Genomic DNA, 21,050 nt, shown 5'->3' on the forward strand with positions numbered 1-21,050 from the left:
CATGACTGGCAATGGCAGGGTCAGGTGTAGGTGCAGTGGCAGTCAAACTATTTGTACATTCTGGTATTTTGTACTTTTTATTTATTTAAATCACTATTTCTGATTTTATGGTTCGTATTAATTAAAAAGTTGAACCACCAAGTAACGGGACTTAGACTAGTCATAGTTAATGTATTATACAATTTCAATCCAATGTTGTGTTTATACTTTTCCTTTGTTCATTTAATTCACACGATGCCGAAAATTCAACTATGATGTTGATGAATCTAAATTTCGGTACAGATCAATCGCTTGTTGAACATAGAACTTTAAGAATATGATGTTTGGGATATTTATATGATTAAAATAAATCCAAATGTTCTATTAAGAAAAAAAATCTCAATTAACAATACAATTGTGCTCTAAATTTCTTTTAAATTAATGGCTTCTTCTCACGTCCTTATCTTTATTCGTTTCTTCTTCTTTCCCTTGTCGTCAGTTAATAAGTTGTTAACGGCGACTGAGTGATATTACCCACCATGTCCAATGTTACACATGGTTGATCGACCGGCACCTAAATGCCACAATAAACATTGTCATATGAATTATAGTTTTGGACTTTAGGAAGTTTCTGAGCATTATGATTCCACTGCATATATATGAAATGTGAAGGTGGTGTTGGTTTAAAATTTTGGGACTTACAAAGTGACCAGCTTCAAGAATCCAATAAAAGTGAAAGTTTTTATAGGATTTGACAAAGCCTCTTGTTTTTTTGTCACCTCCACAATACATTGGAGTTCTATCCATGCTCAAGAATGTATTTAGCCCTTCCCACCTACATCAACAAAAAAGTTGGAAAAATGAAACCATCTATAAGGGTAATATAGTATTTTTAAAATAAATAACCAAATATCAGAGGCTAATTTACTTGAGCTTTTCAACCCATGCTTCAGCTCCCTTTGTTGCACATATAAGATCAAGCTGCAAACCAGCCAACCAACAGAATTAATAAACACAATTGCATTATCTACTATATAAGTTAATTATACTTGTGCATTGATGGTTGAAACCAACATTGCTAGTTTGCTACCAAGTATTAACTTTTATCTATGTACAATTTCAAAATATTTAAAAAGCATTAGAGTAGTAGTAGTCTTCTTACTTGACCATTATACACTGTCACATTAACTCCGGCATTCAAGAGTTGATCGACCTATACATGAATAACGAAAGCAATGTTAATGAAAACCTCATCGCAAATTAAGAGTATGGTCATAAGTTCTTAAAAATTTCACCTCATTGATCCTTGGGTTCATGAAATCGCCTGATAAGTACTCAAAAACAAGATCTGCTTGCCCTCCCCATCTGAGAAAACCAAAGTCATTACGGAAACTTTTTCATTAAAAAAAATAGTAAAAGGGGACAAAGACTCACGTTACATCTTTTGGGATAATCTTCAATTTCTTTTTAATGACACCATTCATCAAAGTGTCTAGATCACCCTCTCCACCAGGCAAAACTCGAGAAACTCTCAAAGAATCAAGATTTCGTGAGTATATGTTCGTTGGGGTTTTTCTCGATAGTTCAGTCGTTATCATATTTGACCCTCCACCACTCCCCGAATCCAACAAGAAGTTGTAGAAATCCTATGATCAAAAACAGAATTATTTTCATTATTGTATATAAACAACTTAAATTGGAAAGAATAATAAATGTGAGAAGGTCCATTATTGAAAAAAGTATGAAAAGAAACATACAACAGAGTTACTAGTGTCCATGATCACTCCTTCAAGATCACCCCATGTTTTAGTGGCCTCTTTCATTTGTCCTTTACTCATTTGGTGCTCTATTTTTTTAACTAGACTGTTTCCTGAAATGGGTTTGTCAGATCACAGAAATCCTAGTACAATAATGCAAAACATACACACATACTTCACCAAAATAATTTACACAGTTGGTCAAGTAGAAAATGAACCTATATGACTTCTTTAAGCCACTGGTGTCTATCCTTGAAAGATCTTTCAGCAGAGGAGCCCATGAAGCCTAAAAAAGAAATTCAATTTCAAGTATTTAAAGAATCTCCATCCCACCATGAGCAAAAAGCCAATCCCGCCTTAAGCAGGTATGAGGAAGATAAGATGTAGACATTATCCGCGGCTAAAAAAAATTATAAAAATTACAGTAAATAGTTTTATAACTCACCACAAAATCAAATGGTGACATCCAACTATTTCCCAATGCAATTCCTAGATACCCACAAAAAGGAAAAAAAAAAAAAGTTGAAATCTTTTCTGTAAATTTTTTTTGTTATTTTTATCTTGAATGACATATGCCAATTTCCAAGATTCATATTAAAAGTATACCTCCAAGAGTGAGCTTCAACCTTCCAGCTTTAATGGCTTTAAGAGCTGTCAATCCAAGAGTTACTGCATATTTACCTCCATAAGACTCTGCAATAATGTAGAGAGGGCTTCTTTGGAGTGTCTCATTTCTATTAAATATTTTAATCAACAATGTAGTTAAATCTCTTGCAGCCTCTACATCAGTTTTCACCAATAACTCTTTATCCTCCACAAAACTGTATCCAGTTCCAACTGGATTATCCTAAATTCCCACAAAAATATTTATATAAATAAATGAGAAGAGATTTCAACCAAAATAATGAAGTATTTTTAGGCCTATGGTTAACACACATTAATGTAATGTACACTTTAATAATTATTTTTAAGGGCAGTTATTTTTTTTTTTTTGTACAATGTATTAGCATAGGGAAACAATCTGTAGGCCACATATTCTAACGATACAACATTAAATGTGCTTAAAGCACATTTAGTGGTATCATCAAAAATTGGTGGTGTACAAATCACAACGTCAGTAGCATAACCATAGCTGGAAGAGTTGTGATTAGCAAAATCCAAAACTATATATTAGAGAATTCATACCACAAATAAGAGATCTCCCCTTTTGAGCCATGTTGAGTTTCTTTGGTTTAACAAAGTGTCCAATGGTCCTACTTCTTCAAAGTTTCCTATTCCAACCCCTGAAGCACCCTGCATTTCGATGATTGACCATAAAAGCAAAAGTCAACACTAAAGCATCTTACACCATTAATTAGCCAGAAAATGTATGTATATAGGTAATGTATATATGTATGTATGTATACAAGCACTACTTACAGGTCCACCTTGTAACCAAAGAATAATTGGCCATGGCTTGTTTGGATCTTCAATTCTATAAGGACTTTTATAGTACCACCAGAACATATGGGCTCCTGTTTTCACACAAGAATTTTCAAATTCAAGACAACCCAAAACCAAAAATCCAATCTTGTAACATGGGTATTCTTTCTTTCCTAATTTAGTAAGTTTTTATCATACGCTTTATAATGAAAACTATATAAAAAAAATAGTGAAATCTTACTGGGTCTGACTTCAACATAACCCCAATGTTCTGAACCATCTTGGGTGCCTTTTGCCATGACCAATCCTCCATGAAAATGTGGAATTAAAAGAATGCATATTGTAGAAACAAAGAGTAAAACAGTAAAATGGTTTTTATCCATCTGGTAAAAAAACAAGTGAGTCTGTTAGGAGAATAATTTAAGTGAATTATGTATATGTATGTAGTATTTATATATGCATGGAATAATAAGTGAAATATGATAAGGACGGGACTTTGGAGGCGTGGTTTTCTAGATCGAGTGTTATATAACTGAATTGAACAAAAAATATGGGATGAATTTTTAACTTTGCTGACAGCATGTATGGTTGTACTAGTAGTAACTCTTATTACATCTTTGACCTAACGTGTAAACAAATCCAAACTCCCTTGATTTTAGTTCAACATGTTAAAAGATTTTAACTTCTAAGGATGGAAAATGATAAAAATATATATGCTTCCAAGGATACTATACAATGTATCAGAGTCCGTATATATTAAAAGTGATTACGTTTAAGTTATGAAGAATAATTCTGTTAAACGTAGCCGGCTCTATATTAGTATCATTTTAAATGTGAAAAGACAAAAGGAAGCATTTGGGGATAAGTTTTGTTCGAGAAAAGGACGGATCAGAGAGAATCAGCACTAGTACATTGTTGCTTCGCTTATAATTTTTATTAACCCGGAATATCTTAAAGTGAAAATTATCTATACATAATAAAATAATAATAATTGTAATATGTAGATAGTAGACGATGGAGGATCTTGACAAGTGTTATATAGGCCCGTGCACAGGTCCCGACTTTAATACGGCCCTCATTTTAAAAAAAAAAAAACCCTTAACTATGTATTATAATAATTTAAACATTTATTTTAAAGTCATTATTTTAAGGATTTATAGATATTAAAAATAAGAGTAAATGCATTTTTTTTATAAAAAAAATACTAGAATTCAACAAAGAATGAAAAAAAACTGGTAAGTACTAACTTGATTTTGTATGTGTATTTATCGTAAAATATATGTGTGTATATATATATATCTTTTTTTTGTTAAATGGGCCCTATTTTAAAACTTGATTCTGCACACAGACGTCAAAATTTACTTGTCAGCCCTGATAGGAGAAAGTTACTCCATTGTACTCATATAGTCGTATATATGTTATACAACAATACAATTTATATGTACTCGTAGACTTGTAGATAATACTGATTGTGATTGATGATAAACATATAGAGTTTTTTTAACATTTTATTAGCCATACTGAAATCCATCTACAGTAAGAAAGTCATCATGCATTCCTTCACTAAATTATACTCCTATCTAATAAGTTCGAAAAAAGAGTAAAAATCTTTAAACGTAACTACATTAAAATACTAATAATAATAATACGGAGTAGTAGTTTTTAGCAATGTATGTAGTTCTCGTATACACTTTACAAAAAAAAATGTAGTTCTCGTATATAGCGTGTCAATTCTTCCATAAATTATTTTTAAACAAAGAGAAGGAAAATATTGTGAATTTAGACTATTTTTGCGGGTATGATAATTAGTCACACGCAACACCGTGTTTATTGTGTGAGTTGGTTATATATAATTAATGGGTTTTGTTACTGACAGCTTTTAGGGTTGTCAGTAAAAACTAATTGGGTGCATTATTATTATTTATGCCTTGCTGTTAAAAAAATCAGGGGGCTGTTTTTAATATATAATGTACAAGTTTTTAAGCATGTAATATATTGTTAGTGACAGCCCTTAGAGCTGTCATTATCATTTTTCATAATTAAATGGAAAAAGTTAGAAGGAGGAAAAACATGATTTGAGGGTAATAAACTAAACTAAATGATCCATGGTCACATGCCATATATGAACCCGTCATACGTGACACCCCGTCTTAATTTGTTCGGCCTGTTTTACGGACAAGGACAAAAGTATTATCACATGCTTTGCTTAAGGTGGGCCGTAGTTGGCCATGATTAATTATTAACGAATAATGAATATCATTATAGACTTCTATTATTAATTATATAAATTTAGGTATGAAACTCCTCATATACAAATTTTTTAATATTCTTGATTAATGAATAAATGTTTGAGCCCTCATGAATTTAATGGATTAAAAAAATAATATGTGAGTGTTGCACACATAAACTTAGGTACCTAACAGCCTTATATTATCATCCTCATATATATATAGGGAAAAGGGAATTAAGGATGTCCGGCACCTAAGATTAGGTGTGGAACCCCTCACATACTAATATTTTATTATTTGTTGTTTAATGAATAAATGCATGGGCCCCCATGATTTTTATAGATTAAAAAAACAATATGTGAGTGTTCCACACCTAAACTTAGATACCCGACAGCCTTATATTCCCATCCCCCATATATATATATATATATAATGAGAACACTTAAAAACTATATTTTAATGCATTAAAAGTTCATAAAACTGTTATAGTGCATAACTAATTATCATTATTTAAGTGTTTAACAATACATTGATCCGTCAAAATAAAAAATTCACGTTTTCTGTTGGATGCATCATTTTGATGAATATGCATCCAAGATGAATGCACAAAACACAAAACGTGATTTTTTCGATTTTGACGGATCAATGTGTTGTTAAACATTTAAATAATGATAATTAGTTATGCAATATGTTGGTTTTATGAACTTTTAATGCATCAAAATGATGCTTTTAAGTGTTCTCACCGTTCTTATTTTAAAAGTGTTCTCACTGGAGTGTTACCATATATATATATATATTATGATAAGGATAATGATAATGATAATTTATATAAAAAGTAAAATTGAAATATATATATATATATATATATATCGAATCTTGAATATAAATTAAAAATATGTATCATTTAATATATAGTAGTTATGTTGCTATTGGTCGATAAAGTTTAACAAATATGTTTTGTTAGAATTTTATAAAGCATAAAACAAATGAAACCACATTATTGCCTAATATGCTAGTATATCATTTCACTTTCACATTTTAGATAGATTTAATAACCACCTACCAAAGAAGATCCAGTTGTTTAATATCATATATATTTACTCTGTAAGACTGTAAGAACTAATAGTATTTGTAATACTCTTGGAAAGATAATATAATCAAAGGTAATATAAAGAGAAAAGAGAATATATAACATATACATATAAACAAAATTTTGTTTGTCATATTATATATTTATAACCATGCATGTTGATAAATGGAGAATTCATTGTTAGTTCAAATAGAATAAACACTATAAATTTAAGTATAATAACTTACAAGAAAATAAAGGATTAACGGAAACAAAGTTAAACATAACAAATACATGTGATTAAGAATGTATAGCACCTTGCTTAAAAAAAATAATAATAATAAAAAAGAAGAAGAGGTCAGGGAAGCACCTGTTATGTGGCAATTGTCATACACAATGTAGATTATAAAATCCGTTGTACTAAAAATCCCTTAATGATACGGAGGCATATGTATATGTATTTATATAAATAGAAGATAGATAAATTAATCATCCTATACTAATTCAAATTAATGTTAACTTTATTTTAATGGTGAAAGTCTAAGAGATCGCATGCAACACATATCATAAATTATTTATTATATCCTAATTTGTTAATTTAATAAGTATGTATGGTACGTATCAAATACTATAAATCCTACTAGATACATATCATCAAATTTTATATAAAAATCAAATAAGAATTTAATTATATTAGGCATGTGTTTATCCAATATTTAAATGATACTCGTAGTTTTTACTAAGAGTAGGAATCGTTAAAAATAGCTGAACTGAGTTATAGTATCCGCGCGTTGCCGCGGGATATACTTTCTACATGAAAAAAAGTAAAATCATAACCATGTGAAGATTATTTAATGAAAACATGAGAACCCAAAAATTCAGTGGCAATAAAATAAAAACGAAAACTTTTATGTAGGGCAAATGTAAAAACGCTATGTATATAAAAAGACGAATAAAAATAGTCAAAACCAACTGTTAAAGTAAAATTGTAACCAAGTGAAAGTTATTTGATGAAAACATGAGAACCCAAAAATTTAGTGTTAATAAAATAAAATCGAAAACTTTAATGTGGGCAAAAGTTAAAAGATATAAAACTTGTACATTTCATGCATAACGTACTTGTGCATTCATATAGCTTTTTAGTATATTATAAATGAGAATCCAAACATTTAGTGTCAAGAAAATAAAAATGAAAACTTTGATGTGAGACAAATTTAAGAAAGTTATATATAAAAAAATTGATGAAAATAGTCAAACCAAATGTTTAAAAAGTAAAATCGTAACCATGTGAAAGTTATTTAATGAAAACTTGAGAACCCAAAAAATCAGTGTCAATAGAATAAAATTGAAAATTTTGATGTGGGGCAAATTTAAAAACGTTATGTATATAAAAAGACGAATAGAAATAGTCAAAACTAAATGGTGAAAGTTAGTTGATGAAATCCCGAAAATTTAGCGTCAAGAAAATAAAAACGAAAACTTTAATATGAGGCAAATGTTAAAAGATAGAAGGTTTAGGAGGTTAAAATGAAAAATGGTAAAAATTGTTATGTGCTATAAGAACTTGTACATTCTACGCATAACGTTAAAGATTGTACATTCCATGCATAAAGTACTTAAATGAAAATAATCAAAGACCAAATGTTTAAAGGTAAACCCGTAACTGTGTGAAAGTTGTTTGATGAAAAAACATGAGAACCTAAAAGTTTAGTGTCACGAAAATGAAAGCGAAAACTTTGATGTGGGATAAAACATAAAAAAATAGAAATCTTAAGGGTTAAAATAAAATTTGGTTAAAATTAATATGTGCTTAAAATACTTGTACATTTCACACATAAAACATTTATACATTTACATAAATTTTTAGTATATATATGATTTATAGCCCATTTGCGTCTTATGTCACTAAGCCCAATATTGCCTATTGGATCTCTCTAGCAGCAAAAGAAAAAGTACACAAAATTTGGTGTTTCATTTTCACGCTTATGCCTGTTAAATCATAAGCGTGAAACACCTATGAAACGCGTGAAACACTTATGAAACACTGTTATGATTAAATGTAAACAATAAATTTAAATATAGTATAACATTTTAAAACTTTGTTTTTTAGTTGAATTGGTTTAGTTAGTAATAAAAAATACTTATAATAATCCATAATAGATTAATATCAAATGATTATAACTTAACAAAAATGCCAACCTTAAAATTTCAAAATAACATTTAAAATATAATAATCACCCAATGAGCAACAATTCTAATTTAAATATATTTGAAAAGGTAAGTTATTTCTTATTTAAAAAAAGTTTTTTTTCTGCAAACCCGCATCAACCCGATGCGGTCACTAGTCAAACTAAAAACAATCCAAACAAAAAACAGTGCGGTTCATACTCTTTTCTCCTGAATCGTACCTGTCCTCCAAAGGTTCGCGCATCGACCAATATCCCAGCCGATTACTGATTTAACCGTCTAGATCAACATGGTTATTGAACCATTGGTTATACATGTTTGTCAATGTTACTGCCACGCATAGAGAAGTTTCAAAATCGAAAACGCCAAGTAGAGCATGCCACGAGTTTGATATGAATGCATAAAAAATCGAAGACGTACTAATGCGAAGCAAAATTCAAAATCAATGCAAAACAAATCCAAGCAGAAGTAAAAATTTGGCTTGGATTTGATTTTCCATTGGTTAATTACTGGTTAGTATCGATCATGGCTCTGGCGTTGACATTGGATTTCACATTGGCATTTTTGTAGCAAAAGATAATTACAATACTAAACCACTTTGGTTGTTAGCATGGCATTGGCATTGTAATTTGTATTAGTTTTGGAGCTTTTGTCCTTTTCAATCAACAACACGCTTTGATGAAGCCCAAAAGACTGAAAGAGCAATTATTCATCAGTCCATTAGGGTACATCTTTTAGATGGTCCAAACCCAAAAGTGTTTCCATGACCCCTCAATAAACAGCTTAAGAAAAGGCTTTTTGTTAGAGATAGCCTAAAAGCTCTTTATCTTTATTTAGTTCCTATATATATTAAAACAAGAACGGCGAGAACACTTGAAAATATGATTTTGATGCATTAAAAGTTCATAAAACTAACATAGTGCATAACTAATTATAATTATTTAAATGTTTAACAACACATTGATGCATCAAAATTGAACAAATCATGTTTTTTGTTTTGTGCATCCATCTTGGATGCATATTCATCAAAATGATGCATCCAACAAAAAACATGATTTTTTCGATTTTGACGGATCAATGTTTTGTTAAATACTTAAATAATGATAATTAGTTTTGCACTATGTCAGTTTTATGGACTTTTAATGCGTCAAAATATAATTTTTAAGTGTTCTCACCGTATTCTTATTTTAAGTATTCTTATTTTAAGACTATTTTTATTTGATTATATATATATATATATATATATATATTTATATTTATGGAATAACAAAATTATGAAGAATATATACTTGTCAAATAACACCAAACCAAGATGCCGTTCTAGTGGTCAAACATCTTGATGTTCTTAAAAAAAATTTCAAATTCAAACTTCCATAGATATATATATACTTAAATAAATAACAAAGTGTAGCAGAAAAAACCTTTGGTACTTGAAATGTTGGTTAAATCTTGGCTAAAAGACTTGTGAGTACTTCGTAACAGGAATCCATATGATTGGTCACTAATAGACCCGACATTCTCAAGCATATTTTCAACTTTCCCCTTGTACTATCATATATAACAAAAAACAAGGGCATAATGCAAGTCGATCTGGAAGTTTATGTGAACTTACATACAATGATAATACAGACATATATACAGTGTTGGGGGTCAGTATTGCCACATTTGGGATTGTATTTGTGTCTTCATTCAATTATTCCCCGAATGGTGCAATTCGTATGCAATAACATGGAATATTGGTATCCTATGCCATGCAACCACATTGTTTCAAGAATAAAATGTTCCTAATTTTTTTTTTCTAACAAAATTTTCAAATTAAAAAGAAGAAAAAACAAATAAACATGATAAATAATTGGCATATGAAAATTAGAAGAGCGGACTACACTACAAACAATATTGCATTTGTTCACACTTTTAAATGAGTGTGAACAAATTAAAAATTTTGTCACGCTTTTTAGTGTGTAGAAATATATTGAATTAAAAGTGTATGGAAATTTCTCCACACTAAAAAGTGTGTAAAAATAAAAGTTCACACTTTTTAGTGTGAACTTTCATAATTATTTTGTCACACCTCATTTGTTCACGGTAACTTTTTTAGTTACCGTATACAAATGGAGTGTGACAAAATAATTATGAAAGTTCACACTAAAAGTGTGAAGTGTGAACTTTTATTTCTACACACTTTTTTAGTGTGAAGAAATTTCCACACACTTTTAATTCAATATATTTTTACACACTAAAAAGCGTGACAAAATTTTTAATTTGTTCACACTGACTTAAAAGTGTGAACAAATGCAATATAACTTATAGTGCTATATAGTTATTCAGTTTCTAATTATTATTGTATATAACAATTTAGAACAATCTAGCTATAGTAAACTTCTAAAGTTTTTAAAATTTACCATTTAAGTGTTAATATATATATTTTCTTAACTTTCTACCTTTTATTTTAATGTTTCTAACTTTACCATCAAACTCTTGAATTTTTAACTTTACCCACCCATTTTTTTACTTTCTATCCTTTATAGTAAACTTTTGTTGTTTCTAATATTTACCACCAAACTTTTTGATAATGATATATATATGTTTGCACGATGCAACGACGATAGTGGAATTGGTAATGGCCAGTGGCGAATCTCAAAATTTTTAACGGTGGGGGGTATTTTTTTTTACCATCGATATGTTTCGCGTATCATATTATGGTCATGAAATATACTTAATTGGGTCGGGTCAAACAAAAATAACACTAATAATCTATGTTTTTCATTCAAATTATTAATACATAGTTTCTAACCAACATAAAACTACAAAGACTTATGAATATACCAAGAGAAAAGACATTGGATTGTGGATTGTGTGAGAAAATACCTTGTTATGTGGATTGTAGATTGTTGGCTAAAACATAGAATTATGATTGGACTAAGTGAATTGTGGATTATAAAAACTAATAAGGTAAATTTTATTTTTCCCTGGAGTCTTAAACTCAAAAATGGAAGGAAGACCTTGTTACGTGGATTGTGAATTGTAGGCTAAAACATAGAATTTTGAATGGACTAAGTTAATTATGGGTTATAAAAACCAAAAAAAGGTAAATTTTGTTGGACTATTAAATTTATTAAACGTATAAAAAATAATCTTTGGGGACCGACTTAATAGATATTGATTATTTTGGACGAAATACGGGTATATTAGTATTACTAAACGAAAAACGGCGGTGGCCCGGGACCCCCACGGGCCCCTAAAGAGAACCGCCTCTGGTGATGGCAGTGACGAACGACAAAAAATGGTATAGGTTATTGATGTAAAGTTAATTGATATAAAAGATGGTAATGTAATTATTTTAAGAGTTGATTTATACCTATTAAATAGATTTTTACACCACTTCTTCTTTTTCGTGTTGTACTTTTTTAGATTTATCATATGCTGACGTTTATCATTTATTATTCATACGTATTACACATTTCACATATCGTTACGTTTTTCGGCAACGAACGAAATGAAAATAAGCTTAAAATATAAACAAATTCGTTAAAGTAACAAATAAGTTAAAGATAGTGATAGTTTCTATTCATCCATAAAATTATTAATGGATAAAAACTCGCCGATAAGTTAAATGGATATTACTGTATTTTATTGGTCTAATCGAACAGCCCATGAAAAGTCACCTCAACCAACAAATATGGTGGTCTGAAAATAGCTTTTAACCCTAAAATCAATGTAGATTTATTGCAGCTTTAATATTCTGAAGTAGCTTTTAATAATTATATTTTGAAGCGTACTGTAATACTGTATTTGTCAGTTTCCTATTAAATATCGCACAATTTATACTTAAAGTTAGGCTTTTTGGGCCAAAACAAAGATTATGTCATCTCAAATGTAAACTTTACACAAAGATTAGAACGATTGAACGAAAATATGAAACCATTAAACATTGAATAAAACTATATGTTTTTTTTTTTTCCCGTAGGCAATTATTTTAGATCATTAAAATATATTATCTATAGTGATCTTATCTAAAAGATGTTTTACTATTTTAGTACGAGTATTATTTGATAAATGAGCATAACTAATTAATTACTCATTTTCTATGTAAATATGTAATTGAAATGATTTTACGATATGCTTAACTTTTTTTTTTTAAATGTGAGGATCATTTGCTAATACACATGGGATCTAGCTTACGTTGTCTTAACCGGATCCACGCTAAAGGGCCCCCTCACCCTCAATACCTAGTAGAAGGAGAATCCCCCAACTAAACCGCCCAAAAGCAAGACATTTAACCGAGATAAAACCTTTGCCCCATCCGTAGGAGTCAAACCTGCTTCACTGGAGGAAATTGTGAAATTCCTTAAAGTGTTTTTCTAATGTCTCAAACTCGAAACCTCTACCATGTAAAACTGGTGTTCAACTATTGAGCTATAATCCTTAATTAAGAAATAATTTTCTTAAACTATTTTTCTTTCTAAAGTTCCTTATATTGAAACCTTTTCGCTTTAACTACCTAGGCATATTTAGGGTAACCACATATATCTAATTTCTGACTATAGTATAGTAAGTTGAGTGAGTTTCTTTTTTAATTTTGGGTGATGGGTGATAGAAGTTTCTAATTGAAAGATTTAAATTAATCTCTCTACTAATATTCACGAGTAATTCACTATTTAAAAACTACCTAAACATATACAAACACATTTAATTCACATAAATAATTCCTAACATTTTTCATTAATATTTTTTTTTCCCAAAAAAGAATAATGCAATAAATTACGTTATATTTTTAACTATTAAACCAACTGTGAGAACCATCATAAAAAGTCTCTAAATGCTACTGATAGACTAAACTTACTCCAGACACATTACATAAACACTATGCTAATAGTATATAAGATGGTGATTTTCACAAGTTAACTGATGGTATATGTTGGATGCATTTATTAAAGTTGAAAAATCATGTATTAAAGTGAACGTTATTGATGTAAATGTAATTTATATGATGGTGATTTTCACAAGTTAACTGATGGTATATGTTGGATGCATTTATTAAAGTTGAAAGATCATGTATTAAAGTGAACGCTATTGATGTAAATGTAATTTATATAGTGAGTAGTGTAACTATTTTAAGAGTTGGGGATTGGTAGTGTAATCTATTTAATTAAGGGTATTTTAGGAATTTTAGTAGAAATACTTAAATTAATGAATAAAGAATGGATGATTTAGAAAAAAGAAATGAGGTATTTGAGTCATATCGCATATTAAAAATTTCAACATTTCTAAAAATAAAAATGGTTATAAATTTAATAAAGTAGGTTTAGATAAGGTCGTTATCATTATAAGAGAAATATGCTAAATTCTTCATAAGATAATTCACAAATTAAATTATTGACCAATTACACAGATAGAATTAATGTTTAATATTGCATGTTGAGTGATTATTTGGTATTGTGTTTGTATATGTAAATAATAAAAAGTATGTTTAACAAAAAATCGATTATATGTGTTTAATTTCGTTGAGAAAACACAATTTTAAAAAAGTAATTTGAAACATAACAAAATTTTTAAACGCAATATCAAATAACGGAATACTAATAACCGTTAAGGCCTATCACTAAGGGGTCGTCGACCCCTCATCTACCATGAAGACATAGATAGCAACTCGTCGAAGCCCCTCTTCGTCCCATCATTTTGTTCCATCGAAGAGTATAGACGAGGAAGGAGCGTGGACCAACGGCTAGTTTTGTTTTTTTTTCTTTTTTCAAACGGCTAGTAAATTTAAAAAAAAAAACCCTTCACTATAAAAACCAACTTCTATTCAACCATTCTCATTTCACTCACTTCTTTTCACTCATAAAAATTTATACAAAACAACACACACTCTATACATTTTCACTAAATATGTCGAGTTCTGACGAAGATTCAGTTTCATACATTCGTAAGTATACAATAGATGCCGAAATGTTAAACACTTTCTTTGCTTTCCTAGAAGATGAAGAAGAAGAAGCAGAGAGCTCGAGAATGGCAAATATACCAAGAATACCAAGAAGAACCATACTCAGAAACCATATGGAAGTTGCCACACGTTTATATAATCATTACTTTGCTCCGCAACCCGTTTACCCTGCCGATTATTTTAGAAGTCGTTTTTGAATGCCCAAAGAAATGTTTCTTCGTATAGTGCAAGATATACATTCCTTTAACGTCATAGAACCATTACCAAAACACTTTGCATTCTTCCACAATGATCCAACCGACGCCGTGGGTCGCCCGGGGTTTAATATTTTTCTAAAATGTACTTCCGCTATACGCCAACTGGCATATGCTTCTACTGTCGACCAGTTAGATGAATACCTCGAAATGGGTACCCAAACGTCTGCCGATTCGTTGAATTGCTTCTGCAAATGTGTTGTTTAGTTATATCACTCAGAGTTTTTGAGAAAATCGACACAAGAAGATGTTAACCGCGTGACCGCTAAACACGAGGCGGTGCATGGTTTTCCGGGTATGCTTGGAAGCGTTGATTGTATGCATTGGGCTTGGAGAAACTGCCCAACGGCATGACAAGGCCAATACACTCGTGGTGACAAAGGACATCAAACGATTATGCTTGAAGTGGTTGCTTCATATGATTTGTGGATTTGACATGCTTATTTTGAACCCGCTGATTCGAACAACGATATCAACGTCCTTAATGAATCTGACTTGTTCGACCAGCTTCTCCAAGATAAAGCTCCTGCGGTTAATTTCACTGCTAATGACCAAGAGTTTACAAAGGGTTACTATCTAGCCGACGGTATCTATCCAGAATGAGCTACACTTGTCAAGTCTTTCAAATGTCCCATGGATCCTAAGACCAGTAAATTCAAACGTTTCTGAGAGTCTGCAAGAAAAGACGTGGAGCGTGCTTTTGGGGTACTTCAAGGCCGATGGAGAATCCTTTAACAAGGTGCCCGTACATTAAGTATTAACAAAATTAAACACACCATGTACTCTTGTGTGTTGTTGCACAACATGGTCGTTGAATATAACGGGCGTGCAATCAGTCCTTTTGATCTTGAGCTAATTCCCGATACGCCGCCAGCGCGTTCTTGGGATGAACGTGTTGACCTTCACTTACGTATGATAGGGGAGTTACGCGATAGGGCGACACACAACCGTCTAAGAAGCGTCCTAGTCTAGCATATTTAGAACTTGCCAGAAAACCAACGTGAACGTTGAGTTTTTTTTAGAATTGTGTTTTTTTAATTAATAAATGTAATGTGTTTTTTTTTAATAAATGGAATGTGTTGTTTTTTTTTAAAATAAATGTAACGTGTTTTTTTTTTTGATAATTTTAAAGAAATGTTGTATTATTTATTTTTTGTGTAAATATTAAATAAAATAAATAAAAGTTGTGGAAGAGGGGTTATAGGGAGTGAGTGTGAAAGAGGTGGATGAAGAGAGAGAAAAGCTGATGTGACATTGTAGAAAATGTGGGAAAGATGTGGGAAAGAGGTGTGAATGAGGTTAGCTTAGGGAGAAGCCTAATAATAAGAAGAAAAAGTGATGCCAAAAGTTGAAAGGAACACTAAAATCTAACATTGAAGTATAAGAAAAGAATAAACAAATAGAAGTGTCCCAAATTTGTAGATTGCCAAGGAAGCTATCTAATATATATCTCTCTCCAGGCAATCCATCAAGGGGTAGCCATGTCAAATGAAAATCATTCGAGCCTAAAATCAACTGGTGATCTTAGAATAAAGGATGAAGATGATGACCATGAAGCTTCTTCAAAGTCAAACCGTCTGTTGTTGGAAACACCTAAAGACAAAGATATTGATTATTACAATTATTGTCAAACTCCAACTTCTGATGATCACAAGATCCAACCACCACGGTTTCCACCACCACCGCCACGTAAGCTGTTACATAAGAGAAGAAGGAGGCCGTCGGCCGATGATGGATTTATAACTACGGTGGAATTCTTTGAACACACCAGGCAAGAAGAGGTAGATGATTTTTTCCGATTATTTACCTTTAGGGTTTCTTCACCATCTTCCTCTAGAAAAAGGCGTAGTCATAGCATATGATCATTTGTATACATATAATTCGTAAATTCTTGTTTATGAGGGAGTACATGTTGATTGATACATGGTATGATCATCAATTCATCATATGTAGTATATATATGAAACTAGCTAGCTCGTTTGTAAAAATAGATAGAAGAAGTCTATGATCATTTACTTGAGCCATTCTCTGATTAATTTTACATAAATTTTTACTATCTCTTCTATGGTTCTGATGCTCTTTCCTTAATTTATTATATATACATATAATAATTTCCTATATATATAGTTGGTAACGGTTTCATTAATTTTACTAGCTTGTGACTACTAATATTGAAGATCGAGATATATAAATCGAGCAAAAACTTAATTGCACGTTTGGTGAATGATCGATAACTGGCTAAGGAAATTACATGTTTTGATTATAGGATGAATAATTAATATATAGTTGATCAAACTTAATTTATTACTTTTCTTGTGTGATATGATGATCGATCAATATATATAGCATCGTGTTCTTTATCCTTGGCATTGGTCAATCGATCTCTTGACCTCATGCAGTCTACACGTTCTTTTGAGACCTATATATATATGTTTAATTGGGAGCTTCAATTCAAGATGTTTTTCCAGGCCGGAATCAGATCAGTAAGAGCGAGATATAAAAGGATGGGTTTCTGTTTATAAGTTGCTAGACATTTTCCTTATACAGAACATTGACCATACTAAATGTTGCCTAGATATATCGGCACTCAAGTTTTATGACACTTTACATAACACTTGATGTAGTTTTCGAAAGGCTTGATGATGTGTCACGAAGTATATGTTACCGTACATATATAGTTTAGATGCAATTTTATCCTTTTTATTTTACTTTCAAAGTAATGTAACTTCTGAAAAGATGTGACATGAAACTAGAAAATCCGACTAGGCACTCTAAAAAATTACGATAATTTAACTCGATCTAAGAGGAAAAAAGAAAAAGAAAAAAAGGAGCTAATTATTCGAACCTCCATATATTAAGTATCGGCGATGACATGATTTATTTTGTAAAACATTATAATCGACCGAAGGCCGAATTGCACTTGCATATTATCGGAAAGTTTAATCGCTAACGTAAGTCACTACGTCATCCGCATAATTATTTAGGTGATTAGGTATATCACGTAAAATAAAAAATGACATGATTTTACTAACGATTTAGTAATTATGGTAAAAAAAAAAAAAAGAAGCCATTTTAATTGATATCAATGTCAACCAAGACAAAAATAAAAAAAAAATACTTTGGTTAATTCTTCTTATTGGGAGATTTTATTATTAGATCGAGGGGGAACAGCTTAGTCTTGGATGCTCATTGCATGTTTTAATTGTATTTGTGGTGGTGCTCTCCATGTTTGAGTGTTTGGATATGATTTAAACAGAATACTATGAGTAAGGTGATAAGGGTACAAACAAATAAACTTGGGCCGGCTGGGTCCAACTGTTTTTCAGAATATAACAATTGTGAAAAAATGTAACTAATTAAAAATGATGAAAAGTTTTGATAGTCTAACATGTTTTGCATCTTTGGCTTTGCACCATCAATTCTCCATTACAACACCTTGATAGTTATAAATAAAATATTTCCTATTCAAAAAATACGTTTTCCGGCCCGTATATATGCAGACATAATTGGATCATATTGTAGCAGAAATGATTGAGCTTTTGATTTAAAGTTACATATTTGACCTTAAATACATCAATCTCAAACAATCTCACAAACAAATTGTATAATACTCTATAAAAGTTAATAACATAGTTGAGAGAATATTTCACTTCTATAATTGTTCCCCTCGTACCACTAGCTAGTGTACATGATCAATACACTTACCACTACAGTCATACTATAAGCTAAACAAACACATCTATATATCCACCCACCCGACATCACTACCCTTTACCCACGTACCCCATCACCATCACCAACCAACAAAATATATTATTTATACAAGCATAAAAATCCTACACATGATTATACACAATCAATCAATCAACTCAATTCAATATCCAATCTAATACAAATCGAATATATATACTTACAATTAGGTGTATTTTTGCAGCTTTCATACACTGAATTAATTTATCCATAATTCAGTCATTTAATGATTAAAAAAAAGAAATAGACACTCTTCATTAAGTAAGTATCAGGGTCATACGTACCGAACTTTTTGAGGGCCTGTGATCAAAATGAGGCCATGAAATAAATTATCCAAACTCAATGATGGACTATGAAATTGATGTATGAGGCTAAATTTTCAAAAATCCAACTCAAGTTTTCTTATATAATAATTGTGGTCATGTACGTACTTGTGCATCATCATCGATGACCCGGCCACCAAAATACTATTGTAACAGATTACCAGCCAAAGAAATGCCTAGCTAATGCCAAAACGGCCAAGACCAAAAGATCGATGGAGATGTTCACATTAAGTCTCTTTACAGTGTAGAATTATTGTTCAAAGCTTTCAAAGAAAGCTTCCATATGCTCATATACTTTAAAATAAGCTGTTTTATGCAAAATTACTAACTTTGATATTAAAATGATACTCCGTAATAGATAGTCAATAATTAATATAATAAATGTATTGACTTTTAGTACGTAGTTGTAGTTAATTTACCGGTCTAGAAACAAATTACATATGTCGACTTTATAATTAGTTGTCATGGATATCCTAGTTGATTTGAAATCAAATAACTTAATTCAATTACATGTTAGAGTTCACAATAACATACGTACTGTGATACGGAAGAAGAAGAAAATAAGCTATAATCCGTTTTCCTCCAAATTTTTGTATTAATATAAGGCACTTGGGTTAAAACTCATACAGGGACGTCCAAATAACCTGTAAATCCGTGACTCATCCGAAGCCTAACAGGCAGGCCACGGGTCAAGTTTTTGTTGAATTCTCGGGTCTCAGGTTGGTTGGGCCGGGTCGGAACGGGTGATGTCAAAAACAAAGAAAATGTGAAAAAACCTGTGACCCGCCTGAACCGATCCGAATCTTCACGGACTGGGTCACGGTTTCGTTTTTCATGCATTCGTGGGTCACGGGTTACCCTGTTTCGGGCCGGGTTTTGACCCGTTCACACCTCTAAACTCAATATATCAACCTATCAAAACCTCTATTTTATTGAAACAAATTGCTAGTAGTTTTACCGTAATATTGAATAAAAAAGGATTGTTGATATGAAATTAAAGATGTTATCAACAACCTTGAGGTCGTCGTCAATCACTTTAAAATCCTAATCGGGAACATGATAATATTGATGTTTTAGTTGGCGGCGGTTAAAAAGAAAATTAAAGAAGAGAGCATCCAATTAATTAAGCATTAAACCATGCATATATATTGGATGCTGAAAATAACATGATAAGAACTAACATATGTGTGTCCCGATAATATTATATGCGGAGTAATACAAAGAAGATTGTCAAAGAAGCTCTCTCTTTCACCCTCTCCATCACTCTATAATTTCATTTTCTCGATCTAGCTAGCTAGCTAATAATTAAGATAAGAAGAAAAAAATGTCCAAGAAACATAATCATGGACATTTTAACCTCCTCAATAATTCCATGTCTAAACCTGATCATGATCATCAAAAGGATGATGATTATGATTATGATGACATTAGTAATTATGATTGTCAAACTCCAACCTCGGATGATCACAAGATCCACCCACCACAATTTCCACCACCACCACCACTCAAACCTCTTAACAAGAGAAGAAGGAGGTCGTCGGATGATCATGGAACCATGGAATTCGTTGAAAAAACAAAGCGCCATGAGGTAGATGAATTTTTAAGATCATTTACCATTAGGGTTTCTTCATCATCTTCATCTAGGAAAACGCGTAGTCATAGTATATGATCAATATACTAGTACTATAGTAGTATATATTTGTATGTGATCGATCATATCGTTTGTTAATTACAGTATTTTTTTGTTGTTTCCTACTATACATAAATTTATTTTTAAAAACATAGTCCGAAGCACATGGATTCATCATTTGTAACAAAAATAGAATTTAAAAAACAAACAATTATGAATTATGCAAAGAAATATTATTGCACCATGTGTTGTTTGTTTCATGAATCAAGTAATAATATTTGTTCTTTTGAGCGCGCACACACACATATATATGTAATTAATGGTATATATTTTTGTCTTGATTTATTTCCATTAATGAACTATGTTCATCATACATATTGTAAAAGCAGAAATATCTATCTATAAACTCCGTATAGTATGCAACAATGAAACCAGCAAAAACTATATATAGTCAAATAATTAGCTAGGAATTGTTCTGCAGTCTCTATATATCAATCGATCTAGCTG

General features: G+C 30.9%; 1 protein-coding gene across 1 annotated transcript; it reads right to left on the reverse strand.

The window, feature by feature from the left end:
* Positions 1–307: 307 nt before the first annotated feature.
* Positions 308–3,678, reverse strand: LOC122603411 (serine carboxypeptidase-like 51). Its single transcript, XM_043776102.1, has 13 exons — positions 3,400–3,678; positions 3,156–3,250; positions 2,922–3,029; positions 2,343–2,583; positions 2,182–2,225; positions 1,955–2,022; positions 1,737–1,842; positions 1,414–1,625; positions 1,275–1,344; positions 1,142–1,192; positions 908–960; positions 682–814; positions 308–553 (listed from the first exon to the last, which is right to left on the reverse strand). The coding sequence occupies exons 1-13, from the start codon at positions 3,539–3,541 to the stop codon at positions 479–481; spliced, it is 1,398 nt and encodes a 465-aa protein (XP_043632037.1). The 5' UTR covers positions 3,542–3,678; the 3' UTR covers positions 308–478.
* Positions 3,679–21,050: the final 17,372 nt, after the last annotated feature.

Source organism: Erigeron canadensis, chromosome 6 (genome assembly GCF_010389155.1).
Source record: "Erigeron canadensis isolate Cc75 chromosome 6, C_canadensis_v1, whole genome shotgun sequence".
In the NCBI taxonomy this organism is placed as follows: domain Eukaryota; kingdom Viridiplantae; phylum Streptophyta; class Magnoliopsida; order Asterales; family Asteraceae; genus Erigeron; species Erigeron canadensis.

Coding starts and splice junctions, on each gene's coding strand:
- LOC122603411 (XM_043776102.1), bottom strand. CDS start 3,541: ATGGATAAAAACCATTTTACTGTTTTACTCTTTGTTTCTACAATATGC. Junction 2,226..2,342: donor GTTGAAGCTCACTCTTGGAG/GTATACTTTTAA, acceptor GTGGGTATCTAG/GAATTGCATTGGGAAATAGT. Junction 1,843..1,954: donor GGCTTAAAGAAGTCATATAG/GTTCATTTTCTA, acceptor TTCAGGAAACAG/TCTAGTTAAAAAAATAGAGC.